General features: G+C 36.5%; 1 protein-coding gene across 1 annotated transcript in view; it reads left to right on the top strand.

Moving 5' to 3' along the window:
- The window catches only part of SEMA3A (semaphorin 3A), a 164,970-nt gene that overhangs the window by 40,263 nt on the left and 106,580 nt on the right, over window positions 1-18,127 (top strand). The window contains exons 2-3 of the mRNA XM_014884314.2: window positions 7,396-7,553; window positions 10,178-10,240. Of these exons, the coding sequence (XP_014739800.1) occupies window positions 7,396-7,553; window positions 10,178-10,240 (221 nt within the window). The remainder of the gene's footprint in view (window positions 1-7,395; window positions 7,554-10,177; window positions 10,241-18,127) is intronic.

The raw sequence follows: 18,127 nt of genomic DNA, 5'->3' as shown, positions 1-18,127 counted from the left end.
AGTTAATATTCCTGCAGTGATTTTAGTATTTGAGTTAGACTGCTTATAAACTTTGCATTAGATCATTATTTTACTGTATTACTGCCACATTTTAAAGAACCTTGATAGTTATAAATCTCCTTAAGACCTGGGTGCTCATTAGTATGATCCACCACTTTCATTATTTCTCCTGAGCAGTTCTTATACCAGCACAAGTGGGAGGTAGCAAAGATGTTACCTACTCAAATCCCAAGACAGATGAATTTTCCCTTAGACAGACAACATCTTAGTAAAAACAGATTATGGTCTCCGTTTGCCATCATATATTCCTGTCTTATACATCACACACATACACACAAAAATGCAATAGGTAGTATGGGTAATGGAAGTCTGTGATTTTGTAACAATGTTGGCCTTAAATACTTGTGAAGTTCATGGTTAAATGTGTGCCATAACCTTTCTCACAAAGCTAAATTCATAATATGAGATGTTACAATAATTTTACAAATGTATGAGATCAAGCTTTACAGGTCTTTGTTTAGCTCACAGGTTAATATTTCTCATGTTTTATAAGAAAACAGCTTATAGGGAGCAATAAGGGTAATCTGGATTCACTTTCAGAGACCAAAAGGACAAATAATACAAATAATAAAGGGAAAACAGGTTGGTTTTAAAAATCTAAATGCTTTATGTCTTTGAAATATCATGTGACCCCTTCAATTGCTCAGACCAAAAACACTTTAAGGGCTGTCATGTAGCTAAATAGTGCTGACATTAATGAGCTAAAATCTTCTCTCAGTTTTACAGTATAAAAAACATGCATCAGTATTTTGAAGTCAAAAGATTCCATGCTTATACTGGTGCAACTGAAAGAAAACATGGGTGTAACATTCCTCCTTCCAGGTATCTGGTTTTAATCAAACTATACTCCTGGCCCTCAAGTTTTCTTTGCTGCAGTGGAAGGTAGGCAGGAGTGTTTCATTTAAAATGCTTGGTTTACATCATGATTGCACAAAAAACTGTATATCTTGTCCTAGCTACCTCTAATTGAAAAATTGTAATAGTTCTCTGAACTGTGTTTCTGAACTATGTGCTCTCTCAGAAGCAAAGTTTTGCTCAAAAACAAATACTTTACTGTTTTTTTTCCTCCTTTTAGCAGAGTTCAGTGAAACCAGGTGATTGGCAACTGTTATGATAAGGTAGACGAAGAGGATGAAAGCTAGGACTGATTGAACAGCTGTGAGGGGCTCTGTTCCAATTGTATTTTGATTACTGATAAGATAACCTTCCCTTTTCTCCCAGTGATTTATCTCATTCAAATTACAATAACACTGAATTGCCATCAACAACAAACGCTGTGTAGTTTCAAGTTTCTGTGACTCAGTCTAGCAAAAACCCAAAGGTGTTGATTACAAGTTTTCATGTTACATTTCTAAAAAAGGATAAATCACTTATTGCACTATGTGATCTCATATACTTCATAAGCCTGTTTTTGGTTTCATTTGAGATAAAACTGATCACCTTCTGGTATTTCCAAGCAGCATAATTCTAAAATTATCTGAAAGCATAAGTTGTTGGGTTTTTTTTTTTTTTAGAGGGGAGGGTGTTGATAATTTGTATGTCTCTTTATTCTCCTACTCCTAATATAAAATCAAAGACTTACTGGTAAAATAGTTTGGAAATATTGCAACAGTTTGAATATCGCTTGAAGTCATATAATCTGACCAATTAAACTAAAAGATGTAACAAAACAAATGATTCTGCAATTATTCTCCTCCCCCAGGTGAAATGCCAGAAAGACAAAAAAAGGATTAATTAAATTTCCTTGTTTTATTTTATAGAAGTTTGAATTGTACCACAGACTGTTAGTAAGTTTTTTTTTAATTAGGGTGGGTGACTGAACCATCCTCCTCACTAAGGACTAGATCTTAAGGTCCCAGTGATATCTGAGGTGTCAATAAAAGAAAATAAATGTGGTAAAAAATAGTTAAACCCTGGGTGGGGGAAAAGGAGTTGTTATCTTTCAGGCTATTGGCCATTTTTCTAAGCATTAGACCTGGCATGGAGTCAAACTTACCTGATTTCAGATTAGTTTTCCATTATATATGGAAATAGTCCACTGAAGTATCTCACTGTGTTACAAGGCCATTGTCATGCCTGGGTGGAGACTGGATTCCCAACAAGTAGGATGCCTTTTCCATGCTTATATTGCTGGTTTTACCACATAGCTCTTCTGGCTCATGCCTTGCAGGAAGCTGTCTTGATTTCCTGCCAATCCCTGCCTTTTCCATAGCTGTTTGAGTGGGGCAGAAGTCACCATCTGCACTCATAGCAATGAAATGGGGAAGCTAAAGGAGAGGTTGGATGTTAAAATACCCACTCCTTTCCTTGCATGTATCTAAGAATTCAGCAAATAATTACTCAAAGAGTAATGACTAATTTACACCTGGGATTATTTAGAAAGATACACATGCTGATATACAGAACAGGCACAATATGCATCTGAGTAAGCAAGAAATGCATGTGCAAACATGCAGCCACCTGATCCTCTGTAGCCAAAGTAGAAGCCTGGCGAGAGAAGAAGGAAATGTTCTAGCATGACACTGTGGGAGGCACTGCTCACAGTTCAGCAAAATCCCTGTTTGATGGCATAATGGCATTGACTCATCTTTTATGTGCTGCTGGGAGACCTGCAGCGAGATGTTATCGCTGCTGGCAGAGGAATGCAGGTGGGGAGCTTTGTGCAGGCACAGCCCACTCGTTGGCTTGGCGCGCGTCGCCAGGCGCTCTGCACGGCCACCAGCAACGGGACACGGCCAGACCCGAATCCTGCTGAGGGAACTAGGAAACCTTCCCTCTGGGTTTTAGAGAAATTGATGTGCCCTTTTGACCCTCATCAACAAAAACAGTCTTGGTGTGTGTCATTGTGAAGTCTGTAACAGGGACCTAGGCCAAAGCCCACAAATTTTTTAAGTTGTTGCACAGACAAACTCCCTCTTTCTAAAAAGATTAGATGGTTTGCCTGCTAGTAGATAAGTGAAAAATAAGATGGTTTTCTTTTGTTATGTTCTCTTTCTGACAAACTCCATTGAGGGAACACAGACATAAAACAAGATTTACAGTGGAATACCAACCATGGATAAAGCAAACTTCAGGATCTGCATGACTGTATTCATCTTAGCTATAGCTGTGGTTTTCTGGCTTATTCTTAAATGAAGAAGTGTGATAAAAATAAACCAAATCTACATTCCTTGCACATGCATATCTCCATGGATTTCACAGCAGGAATTTGGCCCTCTGTGTGTATATATACACTATTAAGTTACAATTCCATTAGCAAATTAAATAACCATGTATTAAAACGAAGGCAAGAGTTAGGGACTGGTTTTCTTCTGTAAATTTGCCAGCTCTATCTGGCAAAGTGAATGTTCTGACACAAGTCAGACTGGATCAACAGACACATCAGTTAATAGAAGACCATGCAGAGTCTACAGAAAAGCACATGGAAAAAGGTCAAATACTTCAAGCTCGGACACTGGCAGAGAAAGGAGACTAAGATGGAGCAAGTAAGTCAGGAATGTTAATTAAAGCTAGTTGAAGTGGTTATTAGGGGCATCTAGCCTACAAACCCTGAGAAATTAAATCTCTATCAGGTTTCAGCAATCATCACGTTAATTATAATATGATTATTTTTTAAGATATGGTGCATTTGAAACTGTTAGTTTGGGTCACCTGCAACACTTAATAATTGTGGGAATGAAGCACCAATAGCAAAAGCAATGACATCTCTTTTATCTTCAAAATACCACCACCCACTTTAAATCTACCTCACAGCATTTCATAGTTGCAGTGTGCAGTGGGTAACTGTATAGGGCTCATTCATTCCTGTTCAAAGCTACAGACATGACTGCAGCTGAGGATGTGTCAAAAGGAAATGAGAAAATTATCTCAGGGCAATTACTGAAGAAATTCTCTGGGAAATTACTGAAAAAAAATGGTAATGTTACATCTTTGCAATAAAAATAACTGCATAGATCATAGAGGAAGTAGGAAAAAAACCCCCAAAGAACTTTAAGAACAGGCAACCATTACCTGTCTGCATAGGTCATGGCTCGGCCAACATTTAATAATAAGGAAAAAAAGGGAAAATATTTAGGCTATGCTGGTAGACAGTATTAATTTCATTGATTGATTGAATGCATTCATCATTTCCTCTTGTCATTACAATGCAATCTTTGTTGTAAATCTTGGTTTATGTTATCAGTGATCATCCACTAACCTTGCCAGCATGAGTGATCAACTCTTAGTAGAATTGATGGATGCCAGTGCCCTTCTGGGATTGAGCCCTGTCTTTGCTCTTTCTCTCAGCAATAGTCACTCATTGGATACTGAAGACATGGGATAGTAAACACTTTAAAACTAATGAATTTGAGGAAGTGGAATACTTAATTTGTATTGATTGTGCAAATGCCATTGCTTTGCTCTTCAGCACCCTGTTTCATAATGGACTGTAAAGCCACATTCATCACTGGATGAATACATATATCTTAGAATAAACAGCAGAGGAACTGCAAAAAATATTTAGGATTTCATCTCTTACTTGTGATGTAGCTCAAACCTATCTGAATTAGTAGTGATTGTCATCAACACACAAATGACATTTTTCTCCTCAGCCTATATTTTCAAACTGATTCCTGACAGAGAGAAACCTGATGTCACATGATTTAAAATACACTGCTTGGAGCACGTCTAGGCCTAATCTTTTGGGCAACAGACCCTGGAAATCCTGTTGTTGTCTGAAAAAGTCAGTAATGTGAATATGACACATACTGAATTAAAACGTAGAAGAAATGTCCCATTCTTAGAGAAGGCAATGGTATTTGGCTTTTAGTTTGGCTTTAAATTGCATGTTCATATAAAAACTCAATAATGTTTGGGTTGCATGCTCTCAAAGTCACGGAAAATTAAAAAAAAACAACAAACCTATATATATTTCCCTGCACAGCCACACCTGGTCCTTTTAAGTTTTAGTGTGGAGACTTATGTACAGTGAAGATGATGATGTAATTTACTCTTGGCCATAATAAACCTTAGACTCCAATGCTCTGATCTCACATTTTTCATTAATACTAGAAAAGAAAATGTCAATCACCGTCTGTAGATGTGAATATTTAGAACTCTGCATTAGAAAAATCATATCAGGCTTCTTTTAAGCCAAGTAGCTGTGTGCCTAACTGATCTCATTTTCATTTTTATCAGTTTTACCTTTGTGTAACGTCAACTTCAGCAGACATTTGTCTTTACGCTGCAGTCACAAAGGGCAGAATCATACGCATACGAGTTCAAACCAACAAAGATGAAAAAATTACAAAGGTTTTTGACAGCTATATTATAAGAAAAATGATCAGATACAGATGACAGCAGAGCATTTCTAGCCAAGAAAGAGTTTTAAGATGAGTTAAGCAATCAATCATCTACATCACTCACTATTCAGCAAGTCGACATTCAACATCTGAATCAGTCATTACAGAGTAAAGAGAATTAGTAAAGTCTCTTACAAAATGCAAATAAGTGAACTGGAGGACAATAGAGTCAAATTCTAGAACTTGGCAGGAAGCCATAAGAATTATTTTGACAAGACTGCTTGAGGTAATTTGATTGTTACATTTAAAAGAAAAATAATTTTTAAAAAGTGAGCTTCAGTCTTGAGCAGTATAAGTTTGTGATATAAACGTATAGTTATATTTAGTGACAAAAAGTGTAGAATAAGGAACAAAATATGGTGTCTGCTCTGATGCTTTGCTGCACTGCTACATGAATTAACTATTTTTGGTGGTAGAGAGAGTTTTTCCAAATATGTACAAAGAATACTAACACTAAAAGCTATCCCAAATGGTATGCAACTAACAGTGTTTGTCTTCCTTGAGTATGTTGCCTACTAATGTTTTTGCAGAGTTTCAACCTGCTTCAAAATCCACCTGGTGTAAGTGAACATCAAAAATAAGTTTAACATCTGCAGAGCTGCAAAGCTGCAGGTGTGAAATTCTGTAAAATCCTAAGTATCACTATTACCTGGGTCCAAAGAATCCCCACCTAACATCTTCCTTGTTAATACAAAAGGATGAAGGAAAATGGGTTGAAAATTAGGCAGAAACTTAGTTTTAACAGCAGTTTCTTCTTGATTTCTATCAGTATATGATATGGTATCTTACACTCCTCAGTTGGAATAATGGTGGAAAACGGGAGTGATCTTACTGAAAAGTGAAAAGCCATAGAAGGTTGCTGCACTGTTAGATGAATCCTAGACATTTGGGCATTTGGCATGTGGTCTGAGAGGAGTTACATACATCCTTGGCTTGCAGATGTGGCAGAATTGATGCAGACATTACATACCTGAAGCTCTGGCCATGTCCTCTGGCCATCAGCCCTTGGATGCTGATGTATTCACTCCTTTTCTCATCTGTCTTTATGGCTCCACCAATGGAACTGCTCCTGCTCCTACAGCTGGATGTTTGCCTTCATAATTCACAAGCTCAGGGCTTGAACCATGTAGGATTTGTCATCATCAGGAAACTTTCTTGTTGATGACTTACTAGTGGAGACATGCCTTTAAATGATAGAGATGGTTCAGTTTTGGTCGTGATATGAATATACATAGGCATAAAGAAAGTGCATTCTCATGCATATTTATACTATTATGGTTTATACTAATTTATAGTAAAAATATTTTTCAGAAAAATGTGTATGACTTGGTTAAAGTTTGAATAGATAAGATGATTCTGTGGATCCTTAAAAAAATTCTGTCCTTAGTAACTGCAAATCTCTGTGAGGAATATCAGAACTAGAAAATTGCCCTTGGGTTAAAAAAGAAGCAAGATTACTTTCTCTAGTTAAATTCTTCTTCCAAGCAAGGGAACAACATGCTGCTGTGTGAGAAAACTCAGAATATAATACATTTAAGAATAGGTGCTACATGTTATTTTATCTCATCAGCTAGTCATTCTTATCCCTTTTCTCATAACTTACAGATCTTTATGAAATAGTTTCTTCTGCTGGAAATAGATTTTGTGTTTAGATGTGGTTGTCAGCCGGTTATCCCCAAGTTTATCCTTTCAAATCTCATTGATTGGACAAAATTGAACTTTGACCCACAGTTGATGAGATACATGGATAGAATTTTGCCATCTAAAAACTCGTACAGTTTTTTAATTGGTTTCACTGTTGTTTTGACCTGTTTGTAGAGCTGAATCTCACAAGCAGTTTGGATGCTTGAAATAAAAACATTCAGGGGCCCAGCATTCACTTGTTTCTACACCATAAGCACAAATTCCTAAAATGATATCCGTACAAGTCAAAATACAAGTCTCTATTTCATTTGAGCATATTAACAACAGAAGCATTACCTTTATCTTACAGAAATGTTGGAATCCAACAATATAATCAATTTCCATGGACTAGCTAATAGCTCCAGTTACCATACTTTCCTCTTGGATGAAGAACGTGGTCGGCTGTATGTTGGAGCAAAGGATCACATATTTTCTTTCAACCTGGTTAACATCAAGGAATATCAAAAGGTATGTTCATTCATGTTCTGTACAATGTAAATATGTACTTTGAATGTTAAAGACTCGTCATTACTCAGACTGTGTTGTGCACTGTTGGAATTATGTAGTAAGTGTTTGGATTTCAGGAATACTGTTGCAACAAAAATATTTGCTGACTCTATGAAAAGCAATTTATAACGAGCCTGTGACCTTTGACTATATAATCTACAATATATTTCTTTCAGACTACAAAAAATAAGTAAATGATAAGTGAATAATCCAGCTATTCCCCAAACAAGACATACTTTCATGGCAACTGCTAAAAAAGCCAAGCATCTGTTATGACAGTTTAACCAGAAAGGCCTTACTGCTCTGTATTTGTCTGCAGATAAAAGAACTTGGTAGTCCAAGTGCTGATTTCTCTTCTTTAACCCAGCACTTGTAGATACTCTGCTCTGCTGCTTAGGAACCAAAACAGTTCTAGTATTAATAAAAGAGAAACAAGTCCATAAAACATTGCTGTTCTTGATGGAGATTGTAATTTTCCAGTAAAAGTTGGTGACTAATTAAAAGCTGACAAGCAGTTTAGTGTCATTCTTCAGTTGGATTCCAAATAAATAATTAAGTTTTTCTTTATTTTATTAAGACAAAATACCAAGAAAGTAAACAGTGAGATAGAGGTTTGATTTGTTATAGTAAGTATTTCGATGGCACATTTTAAAATCCAGAGAGTACTCTTTTATGAGAGATATATTGCTTCAATACCGAGGGATTATTTTTTTTTCTTAGTGTTCCTGACCTTTTGGCCTTTTGACTATTAGCTTCCTAAGATGATAGCAATAAATACTTTGTGTTTTCTGTTCAGAGGGAAGACAGGCTATTCATTTGTATTCTCTAAGGATAACAGGATAAAAGGAAAACTGAGTATTTTCTTTTCTATTCTCTTTAGAGCAGCTATAAAGGAAACTAGCTATTTATTTGAATTCTCTGAGGGATCAATAGCTTAATGTGCAAAACATCTGGAATAATTAAAGGAAAGAAGGTGTTTCCATTGCAGAAAACAGCTCTGTAAAGTGGGAGTGATTGTATTTTACATCCTTACATATTCAGATACTTTTAGAATGCTATTTGACTTTATATACAAATACTAAAATATTAAGTAAAGAATTGCTGTCAGTAACATGGTAATGTGTGTTAGCAACAGACTTAGAGAATTTAAACTAGATTTAAGAATAGGCAAAAGGCATTAAGAGTTTGAGGATCTGTTTATTATAGACAAGAGAGTCATGTAAGAAACTTCAATCAAAATTACAATGCAGCCAGTGCTGCCCTTGAGCTCAAACTTCACCAGTTGCTGCTTCTACCGTCTAAGAAAACTCCTCAGGTTTCTGTCTAAACGCTGATGGCAACATCAATACTCAAAAAGCCAAATTTTTCAATGTACTGAAACTAGTTTTACTTAGCTGTCTTTTAAACCAAATTAGAGGAAAAGGTTTTACTGTGAAACTAAGGAAAAAGAACATCTGGCTTGAAATACACTGATTTGAAAAATACTGAGGTTTTTGTCCAAAACTTGAACTAAACTTGAACCAGTCCTTTTGGGATATCTGAGAAGTTTGGTTAATGTTTTTCAACCTAGTAAATTTAAATTTTCACATCTCTGCACATTTTAAACTGAGAATAGCAACAGGAAGTAGTGGGAATCCTCTGAGAGAGAATGTGCTCATAAAATTTTCAGCTTTATTTTATAGACTTATGATATTCAATTGCTGTTTGGATTTCATTAAGAAAAGTTTGAATTTAAAAAATGGTGCAAACTGTATTTTCAAATATCATCTACAGCATCTCCTTTGACCCCTTCAATCATCCACATTCCATCTTTTTTTTAATTATTTTGCCTTTTGCTTTCTATTAACAAACTATATTGAACACCAAGACTGTAATCCAGACTTAAGGCCATTCATATTGCATTATCTGAGGCTCCCAAATGAATAGCCTGGCATTTTATGGGAAGATCATGTTTTATTCTATATGTAATTCCTAAAAGCTTTTCAAAGAAACATGAATAATTGACTGTGAGGGTCTCTGGATTTTCTCTGTATGAGGTGAGATCCATTTTCTGCTAAGCAAACACTACAGAAAACCCAGGTTTAGGATTAGTTGTGTTAGGGTGGCTCTATAGGAACACCATAAATATTTCTAGTTTGATGGTGTGATACTTGTCAAATACCATGGATCCTTTTTTATTATTTAATTAACTGAACTAGCAAAAGAGTGAACTATTAGATACACTGGAGAAGCATTTCTGGTGCTGGGACTCTAATGTGAGATTGTATTTCCATTACATGAGATTTAAAAGATTAAAAGAATACTCAGTCAATGGAGAGCCAACCCTTTTATCATTAGGACTGGAGATTGACAGCTGAGATTCACAATGCAGACTTAAAGATTGTTTTTACTATAACACCTATTATTCCTGTTTTTGTTCCCAGTATTTCATTTCTTGGTTGTGAAATTTTAAGAAAGAAAATGAAATAAGGAAAAGAATGGGGGGAAGATAAACTGGATAAAGGGGCTGTGTAAGCATTTGGCCTGCAATTTGTAAATGGTGAAGCATGAAATAACACAATGTGATTTTTGTTTTGTGTCTTTAGATTGTTTGGCCTGTATCACATTCCCGAAGGGATGAGTGCAAGTGGGCTGGAAAAGATATTGTGGTAAGTACAAATCTTTTTAGCTTTTTTTTTTTTTGTTTTATAAAACATTGTAAATATTTTATTATGTCCTACTGTGTTAATTCTTAAAGTATTTTTCCTACTCTGTAAGGTCACATGTCCGATCATAATTTCACTCTTGAGCTTTCTCAGTTCTCTTATTCAGAAAGTTTGTCTTCTTTACCAAAGGTTTCAATTTATAAATGGAAATCATGCAGATGAAATAGAATTTGTATACCAAAGGAAAAAAAATCAGTAAGAAAGAAGAAATATCAGAATTAGAAATGTTAACCCTTCCATACTAATCTCCTGATGAGCAGGTACATAATGCTTTGACCCATTTTTGCCTTGCTCCAGGTCCCAGTCCTCAAGGGAGTTTCCATGAAGTGCTTTCTCTTTGTAGCATCTCTCTGGAGCCAGTGGGTTCCCCAGAGCCCTCTCCTGCATGGAGTTCACAGCAATATTGAGGTCAAAGTGGTGTAAATATTCTGCATCAGTTTTGGTGCCTCAGTAAAGACACTGCTACACCAGACGTTTTCTGAACATTTTCCTTCATTCCTGTGCACATCCTCTTTCCTGTATTTATGAGGTAAGAGAGACATAGCCAGTAGCCCCCAAATAGCAATCATTCCACACTGACAGTAACTGTCTTCTGTATAGGAACAGTGTGAGAAATAGGGCTGAAGAAGGGGAAAAACAGATAAAAAATACATGCATGCAATAAGCCAAACAAATACTTGCACAGCAAAGCCAAATGGGAAATCATCTTGGTTGCCAAGGTATAAGTGAGAGTGGAACTTGGCCCCATGTGTGTATGCTATTGGCCTGATTTTCAGAGATGATTCTCTAAAATATTCATAATGCCAACCATATGCCTCTGGAGAGCTCCATTTGAATAATTTCCTAGGTCATAATAAAAATAGTCTCATCAGTCTTTACCTAGGCTATAGAGGAGAGTTGTCTTCAAAAAATGCCATCTGGGAACAGTAGAGGTAGATTGGGTAAAAAGTGGGAAATATGGGCTAAGCTAAATATGTGATGGGACAGCTGAAATGCCAGATACCTAGACAATCTCATTACAGAAATAATGAATTTAAAGTAATCCATAGTCATGTCCACAAATAATTTTCAGGAGTACTTTGCAAGGTGAAGCTTAGAATATCTGATATTCAAGGTTAAAAAAAGGGCTAGTGTTAAATATATGAGCAAATTAACTAACCTTCCTGCTTCATTTCATATGATATTACATTAAGTAGATTTCTGGAGTAAAAACCTAGAAAACTAATAAGAGATTCAGTAGCTAGCATGAAAGAATATTCTGAATTTTTTTAATAATTATTTTTAGAATTTCACCGTAGTAAGAAAGAGTATGCTTTATACACTTCACTAAGCTGATTCTAATTCAGCTTAGTTCTTTGAAATTGTAGAAATACACATTCTGGGGTAAGCTGGGAGGGTCAGGTCCCCATCTGACTGGGATGAGCTTCAGAGGACTGCTTATATTGTAACTTCTATTCACCTTGATTCTTTTGCTCACAGTGATAGTAGAACAGGTACAACTGCTGATCTCATTATGATGACCCTGGCAGCAGGTCCTGTAAGGTTATTTGGGGTGGGGTTTTGTTTGGTTGTTTTTTTTGTTTTGTTTTTGTTTTGTTTTTGCTTTTTTTCCAGTTTTAGAGTTCTCCATAGGAATAGGTGATAAATAAAATAAACACATAGGTGACTAGAAAGAGGGAATACATATCTTGATGTGATTAGAACATTGTCTTTAAATATTTACAGCTACCTTGCCATAAAACAGTGCATTACAAGCAACATATTTAATGCAACTGCTTTAACTCGAATTACAGATAATTAAAAAAACTTATTATTCCTCCCTTATTTATTCCTTAAAGCCATTGTCAGTACCTTGAGAGTGTGAAATATAAAGGCCAACAGATTGTCATTAGAGGGAACAGGAGAAAAAGAGGACAAATAAAGTGACATACAAACCAGACTTGATATAATACTGCTTTCAGCATGTACCACTGCTGAGATATTATATACTCCTCACTTGTGACAGCTCAAAACTTTCTACATGACAGTCTATACTTCTGCATTGAGGTATTTTTTTTTTTTTAAAACCCTCCTTTTAATTATTGATCTCCAGGGTAAATCGGTGCTGAAAATGCAAGACCCCACTAATGGGCCAGGTGCACTGCAGCAGCTGCAGCACAAGCACAACCCCGGCCCTGCCCCACTGCTAACCTCAGCTATGACCTCTGAGATTTCCTCTCATAATTATAAGAGGTAATTCAGCCTTGTTTTCACTCCTTCAGAGGGATTCCTTGTCCTGGTGCTGTCAGTCATGCCCATCTCAGCACAGCAGGTTCGTGGCTCAGGATGGTCCACATGGGATTTGAGGGGAGCAACCAATGGGGCCCATTCCTGCTACCCCTTTGTCACTTAAAAAGTCATTTTAATTTCTGCTTTTAAAGGGCTTAGTGTATGTTAATTACTTAAGCTTTACTCACTGTTTAGGCAGATAGAAGTTTTAAAGTGTGCTTTGGATTTTTTTCTTTATGAGTAAGCTGAGAAGAGTTGCTCAAAGACTCCCCCCCAGCTATGCAATACTTACTTAGAGCAGGACTCCTCTGAAAAAGGTTAACTGCTATGCCTTCCCTCAAAATACAGATATTTTTCCAATAAAATTGTAATTACTGACCCATGTAAGTACTTAGTATTACAATATATTTCCATTTCCTCAGTACAGAGTATCACAAGCACCAAAGTAACATTGTTCATGAAAAATTAAAAGCTATAAATAATAAATAGGATATTTGCTTACGTAATTCAACTAAATGAGGAATTCTGTGAGGATTTCTTGCTATTCTGGACGTCAGTGTCTTATTTGATCTATTCTGGTTTCTGTTAGTCCTGTGAATATTTCTCATGATTCCTGGCCAGACCTTGGTAATGATCAAAGAAGACAAAGTCTCTACAGAATAATTCTCAGCTTTTATACTAAACTTACAGAACAGTCATGCTGCTATGACTATTCCTCACTGGTGAGTCTCAATATTTCATTTAAAAATACAACAGTCACCTGGGCCCCTACAAATATACATGGCAACCTCTGCATTAAATGTGGGATAAATAACAGGTAACTAATAGGAAAAAAAAAAAAAAGTGGCTACAGTTCCATTCTGACATTCCTGGGATATCATAAATCAGCAAAACAAAGCTTGGTGGTTTTCAAAATTATCAGAAACACTAGTTTCTAGACACTAGAGCAAGGATACATTCCTGACTGGAAACCTCATTTAGTCCTTAAACTGTTATTTGCCATTGCGTTGAAAATTTTGGCGGCTTTGGCTTTTTAGTTCAATACATCTCTGCATTAGATTTGCACTGTAGCAGTAGTTCACAAATTACACAATTAATCAGAGGATTTCCTATCAAAGGGTACAATAGGTTTCTGTGACCTGAAAGTTTAAAAAACATGTTTCTGAAGGGCACCTTAGGATGTTATTTTCAAGTGTGATTTGATTCTGTCCAATTTATTTAGCCACTTTTAAAGATTCCAGGTCAAATTAAATTGTTGAAACAGTCCCTTCTGCCCTTGACATGTATAAATGTATACAATTTTAGCAGGTGCTTTAACAAAGTCACATAGGACAAGCTGCACGGTGGCAGACACACACTTTGCACGCTGTAAGGTATCAGCTGCTTCTGGTGAGAAATGGACATTGATGCACAAACAGATACAAAGAGTACCAAGTACTTTTACTTGGTTCCAGCAGGTTTGTACATCTGCTCTGTCACATGAGCACAGTTGATCCATACAGGTCCAGAAAGAGTCACACTTTTGTGTACACAGCTGAAATGTACCAGCACATTCACATGTGGGTAAGCACTGACTGTGTTGTAATTTATAGGAGATAGGCATCTACCTGGGCTATTTAATTGCAATTAAATTTTACCTAGTTATTATCTCTCACCCGATTCCAACTGTACTTAATTTTTTTATACTTAATAGTTCTCTTGACAGTGATTTGGAATCACTTTAGATCAGAAACCTATTTCCAGTGACAAAGCAGCAAGGCTCTTTACACATATTTTATGACAGAGCCATATTCTGTGCATGCTTCTTTGCATTCAAGTGTGGCTAGCACTTAATTGTTCAATATATTGTTCATGCAAGTAGAATGACATGATTGTAATTTAATTCACCATTTGTTACAGTAATATATTTAAAGTCAGAATGTTCATATGCGATCTTGGTTTATGCTTTCTTCAAAGTTTTCCATCCCCTCCCTAAAATATAGGAAGGCAGAGGATTGATCTGTAGGCTTATAGATCCATCAGTGTGCAATGATTTAATTTGGAAAGAAAGAAAAAACCAAAAGAACCCAGAAAGTAAAAAGTGACTGAACAAGTGTCCCACAGCCATATCTGGTGATACTTTGGAAAAAAATATAGTTGGCAATAATTGAACATGAGTTCCTTTAACTCTTTTTATTACTGTTGTTGCCTTAGGGAAAATAGAAGAACATAGAGGCAGAAAGTAAAAGTAATTATTTTCATCTGTTATTGTAAACAAAGATCTAAAGAGGGAATCTGAAAATTAAATACACAATGCTGGCTGGATCTAGAAAGCATGTTTCTGAATTCATCTGACAGGCACAGTTTTTCCAGTCAAATTATCTCTGGCCCTTTGGGTGTGCCAAATACAAGTTCATTCCTTTCTGTCAGGGTCCTTCCTTTGGAGGACATCTACAGCCAAATTTCCAGTTTTTCCACCACCAGCCTTTATTGCCATCCCTTTTTCCTTTCTGGCTTCCTGTCTCCAGCACAGCAGTAAAATTCTTTAGCAAAGCCTAAAGACCCAGGATGCCTATCCAGCTGGGGAAAAGAGAAAGGTGAATGTCTCCTGGGAAGAAGGGGAAAATGAGTAAACACCTGAAACAATAGGTCTCAAATGAGTTTGGGGGCAGAATTTACGCTCTGTATAACCTGGTACAAGAAGAAGAGTGTTTTTTGTGTTAAGTGTAAGATACATAATGCCAGAGCATATTCCCTCTTACTCTATCAACTCTTCAGTTTTCGTAGGCTGGGTTTTTCAGCTCGAGAGCTGCTCACCCCATCTTCTTGTCCATGTTCTTTAATGTGGACACGATTTCCTACCAAAGCATTCCTTACCATTTGGGAGATGAAAGGGTGAGACATTTGTAAGCAGTGAGCAGCTGCAGTGCTGCTGCTTTGGAAAACTGTTTTGCATAGATGGCAAACAAAAGAGAAAGACGTGGGGAAAAAAACCTCTCAAAACCTACAGCCACTTCACTCAGGGGTGAACTGAGCTTGGCAAAAAAGGAGTTAAGGACATTAGCATCTTTCAAAGGCCTGTGGAGCTCTCAAACAATCCCCCCCAGAAACTTCTGGTAGTGCCAGCTCCAGATCTTGGATGGACCCCCACAAGACCCCAGCATAAAGGCTTATTTATGGTATATTTCAGATGTTGATCCTACAGCTTGTGTTCATTTAGGCATTTGCATATAATTCTTTCTGTGAACTGACCAAGGAAAATCAGTTACTCTAAGGTAATAACTTGCGTCCTTATACAGAGGAAGAATTAAGTTGGCAGTTGTTCATCTTTTCATATTTTACCCCTTTATGTATCATGGGAAGTCATTTAAGTCTTTCAGTATGGGGAACAAATCGATATAGATCAAGGACAAAGCTAATTTTCCGATTTTGGGCTCATTTTCCTGTTATAGGTGTGACTATAGAAATTTGCTTCTGAAGGAAATTTAATATTTGGAAGATTTAATACAGTCTTGCAGAACCGTTTTCTTTGTTGCTTTTGAAATACAAAGTCAGAGTTAGAAAAGGGGAAGTAAAGGAGAAATGAAGGAAAAAATCTTCCCCAAATTACGGGGTTTAATTTTCTATCAATATGTGTTCCTCATGAGCCCTCATTTGGCCTTGGCAAAGTCTGAGAATTATTTATGGCTGAGTTTCCAGCTATTGCTATTTCAACTGTTGTTGGGTAATTCCATGTTATGATTTACTGCACCCCAAGATAGACAGAGTAAATTTATTCTTCATACATTTCTTTCCAGAAAAACACATTAACTGTATGACTGGTAGAAATGATAGATAAGTTTAGTCCCTGCTTTGTTTCAGGGCTTCAGTCTGAATCTCATGAAGCTAAAGAAAAGCCTTTTCTTTGGTGCCAGTCCCTTTTTTTCCCCCAAATTTGTTTCATATTGTGTCTATTTTCTTTGTGATTATCTATTGTTTTAATTAAAGTTAATTTTAAAATTAAGGATAGGTCTGCTCTGAAAGATCACATATCACAGTTCCTTTATACTCAAGACGTGGTCACTATGTAACTATGAATTTAGGTCACAACTAATTTTTTCTGTAGCTCTCTTGCTTATATCTACCAAAAATAGGTCTGCTGAATTTGTCCGTGCTGCACACAAGTTAAAATATTGGGGTTTTTTTGTTTTTTTTTGCAGTAACTCAGAGAACTAAAGGGAAATCTCTTAAAATAACCTAGGAAATAAATGCTTTTTTTCCTTACTTTTTTTTGTTTGTTTATTCTTCTTCTGAATGAATGGTGGAATCTCTGTTATTTTAAATGATCTATTCATCTCTTATTCCCTTAGGTAATTCCTTTCAGATTGACATTTTCCAAAAACTTTAGGTTACTATACGTGTATCATAAATGTATATATAGACAGAGAAAAAAATCCAACCAACAAAAAGATTAAAAAAGCCTACCAAAACCACTCAGCAAATTTACATTTCAGCAATTTTACTCGGGTGCCAAATTTTTTACTGAGTGGGAATTTTAAGCTTCTGTCACTTAAGGTTTCTCTGGTTCAGCATCTCTCTGTGGTGTCAAAGCAGTTTAATATCCCCACAGAAATTTCCAGCTTCCCACAGTAAGACACGTGTAACCTCCCAGAGCAGCTTACACAGTGTATTTATTTACAGTCACACACACTGCTAAGCAACTGCCCCTTGGAGATGCCACAGTCTTTTATTTCATTTCAACACTTCATGGCTTTACCTTCACTTTTCAACACACAAGTTTGGAGTATACTTATCTGAGGTGGCTGTGAGTGGAAGTCATTAGAGGATATGTCTGTACTATACTGAAGAAGAAAAAAAAAAAAAAAAAAGAGTCAAGCTGACTGATCTGGAGCTTCAGTATCTTACGTGCCTGTAACAAGCTTGGCAATCCGTTTGTCTGAAATACTCCACCCAATTAGCAGGTGTTGATCCAATTCGGAAAGGCGGGGTGTAATCTGATTTCTCCAGGAGACAGGTGATTACTCCACCCAGATGGAAGAGATAGATGAGAGAGACTCCTTAGATCTAGGCTGTGGTTGCAACTTAAATTGCTGCTGGGCTTGGTGAGACTGCCTGAGCTGAAACCCAACATTAGTGTTCATTTCTTTGCTAATAAAGCTGTGCTCATATTGTGGAGCAAGTTTACTCTATAGAACAAAAGTTATGGTCAGAAAAGAACTGGCTTCTGCTTGACCTCAGAGCTTCCCAATATTTTGAATTATTTCTAAAATAAAGGAAGCTTGCTAGAACTCATGGAAAGGTTTCATGTAAAACAGTCATCCTATGCCTGCAAAACCCAAAAACCCACTTGTTTGCTGGACTGCATCCACAGAAGACTTTGGTTTGTCTTCTTAACTGTGCATTAACCAGATGTAAAAAAAAAAATGACATAATCATTAAATCAAGTATTTTTGCTGAAGCCTTTTCTTGGCATCCCTCTAGCTGTTCACAGGTCTGGACAATTTATTATATGCATCTTCTGAATGAAAATTTCAGGGCTTGAAGCATGTCTTGTAGTTTGAACATACTGAATGCAGAAAACAT

The sequence above is a fragment of the Sturnus vulgaris genome, chromosome 5 (assembly GCF_052056855.1).
Source record: "Sturnus vulgaris isolate bStuVul1 chromosome 5, bStuVul1.hap1, whole genome shotgun sequence".
NCBI classification, from domain to species: Eukaryota; Metazoa; Chordata; class Aves; order Passeriformes; family Sturnidae; genus Sturnus; species Sturnus vulgaris.
The sequence above is the reverse complement of the archived record's forward strand: the minus strand, read 5'-3'. Positions and strand labels throughout refer to the sequence as shown.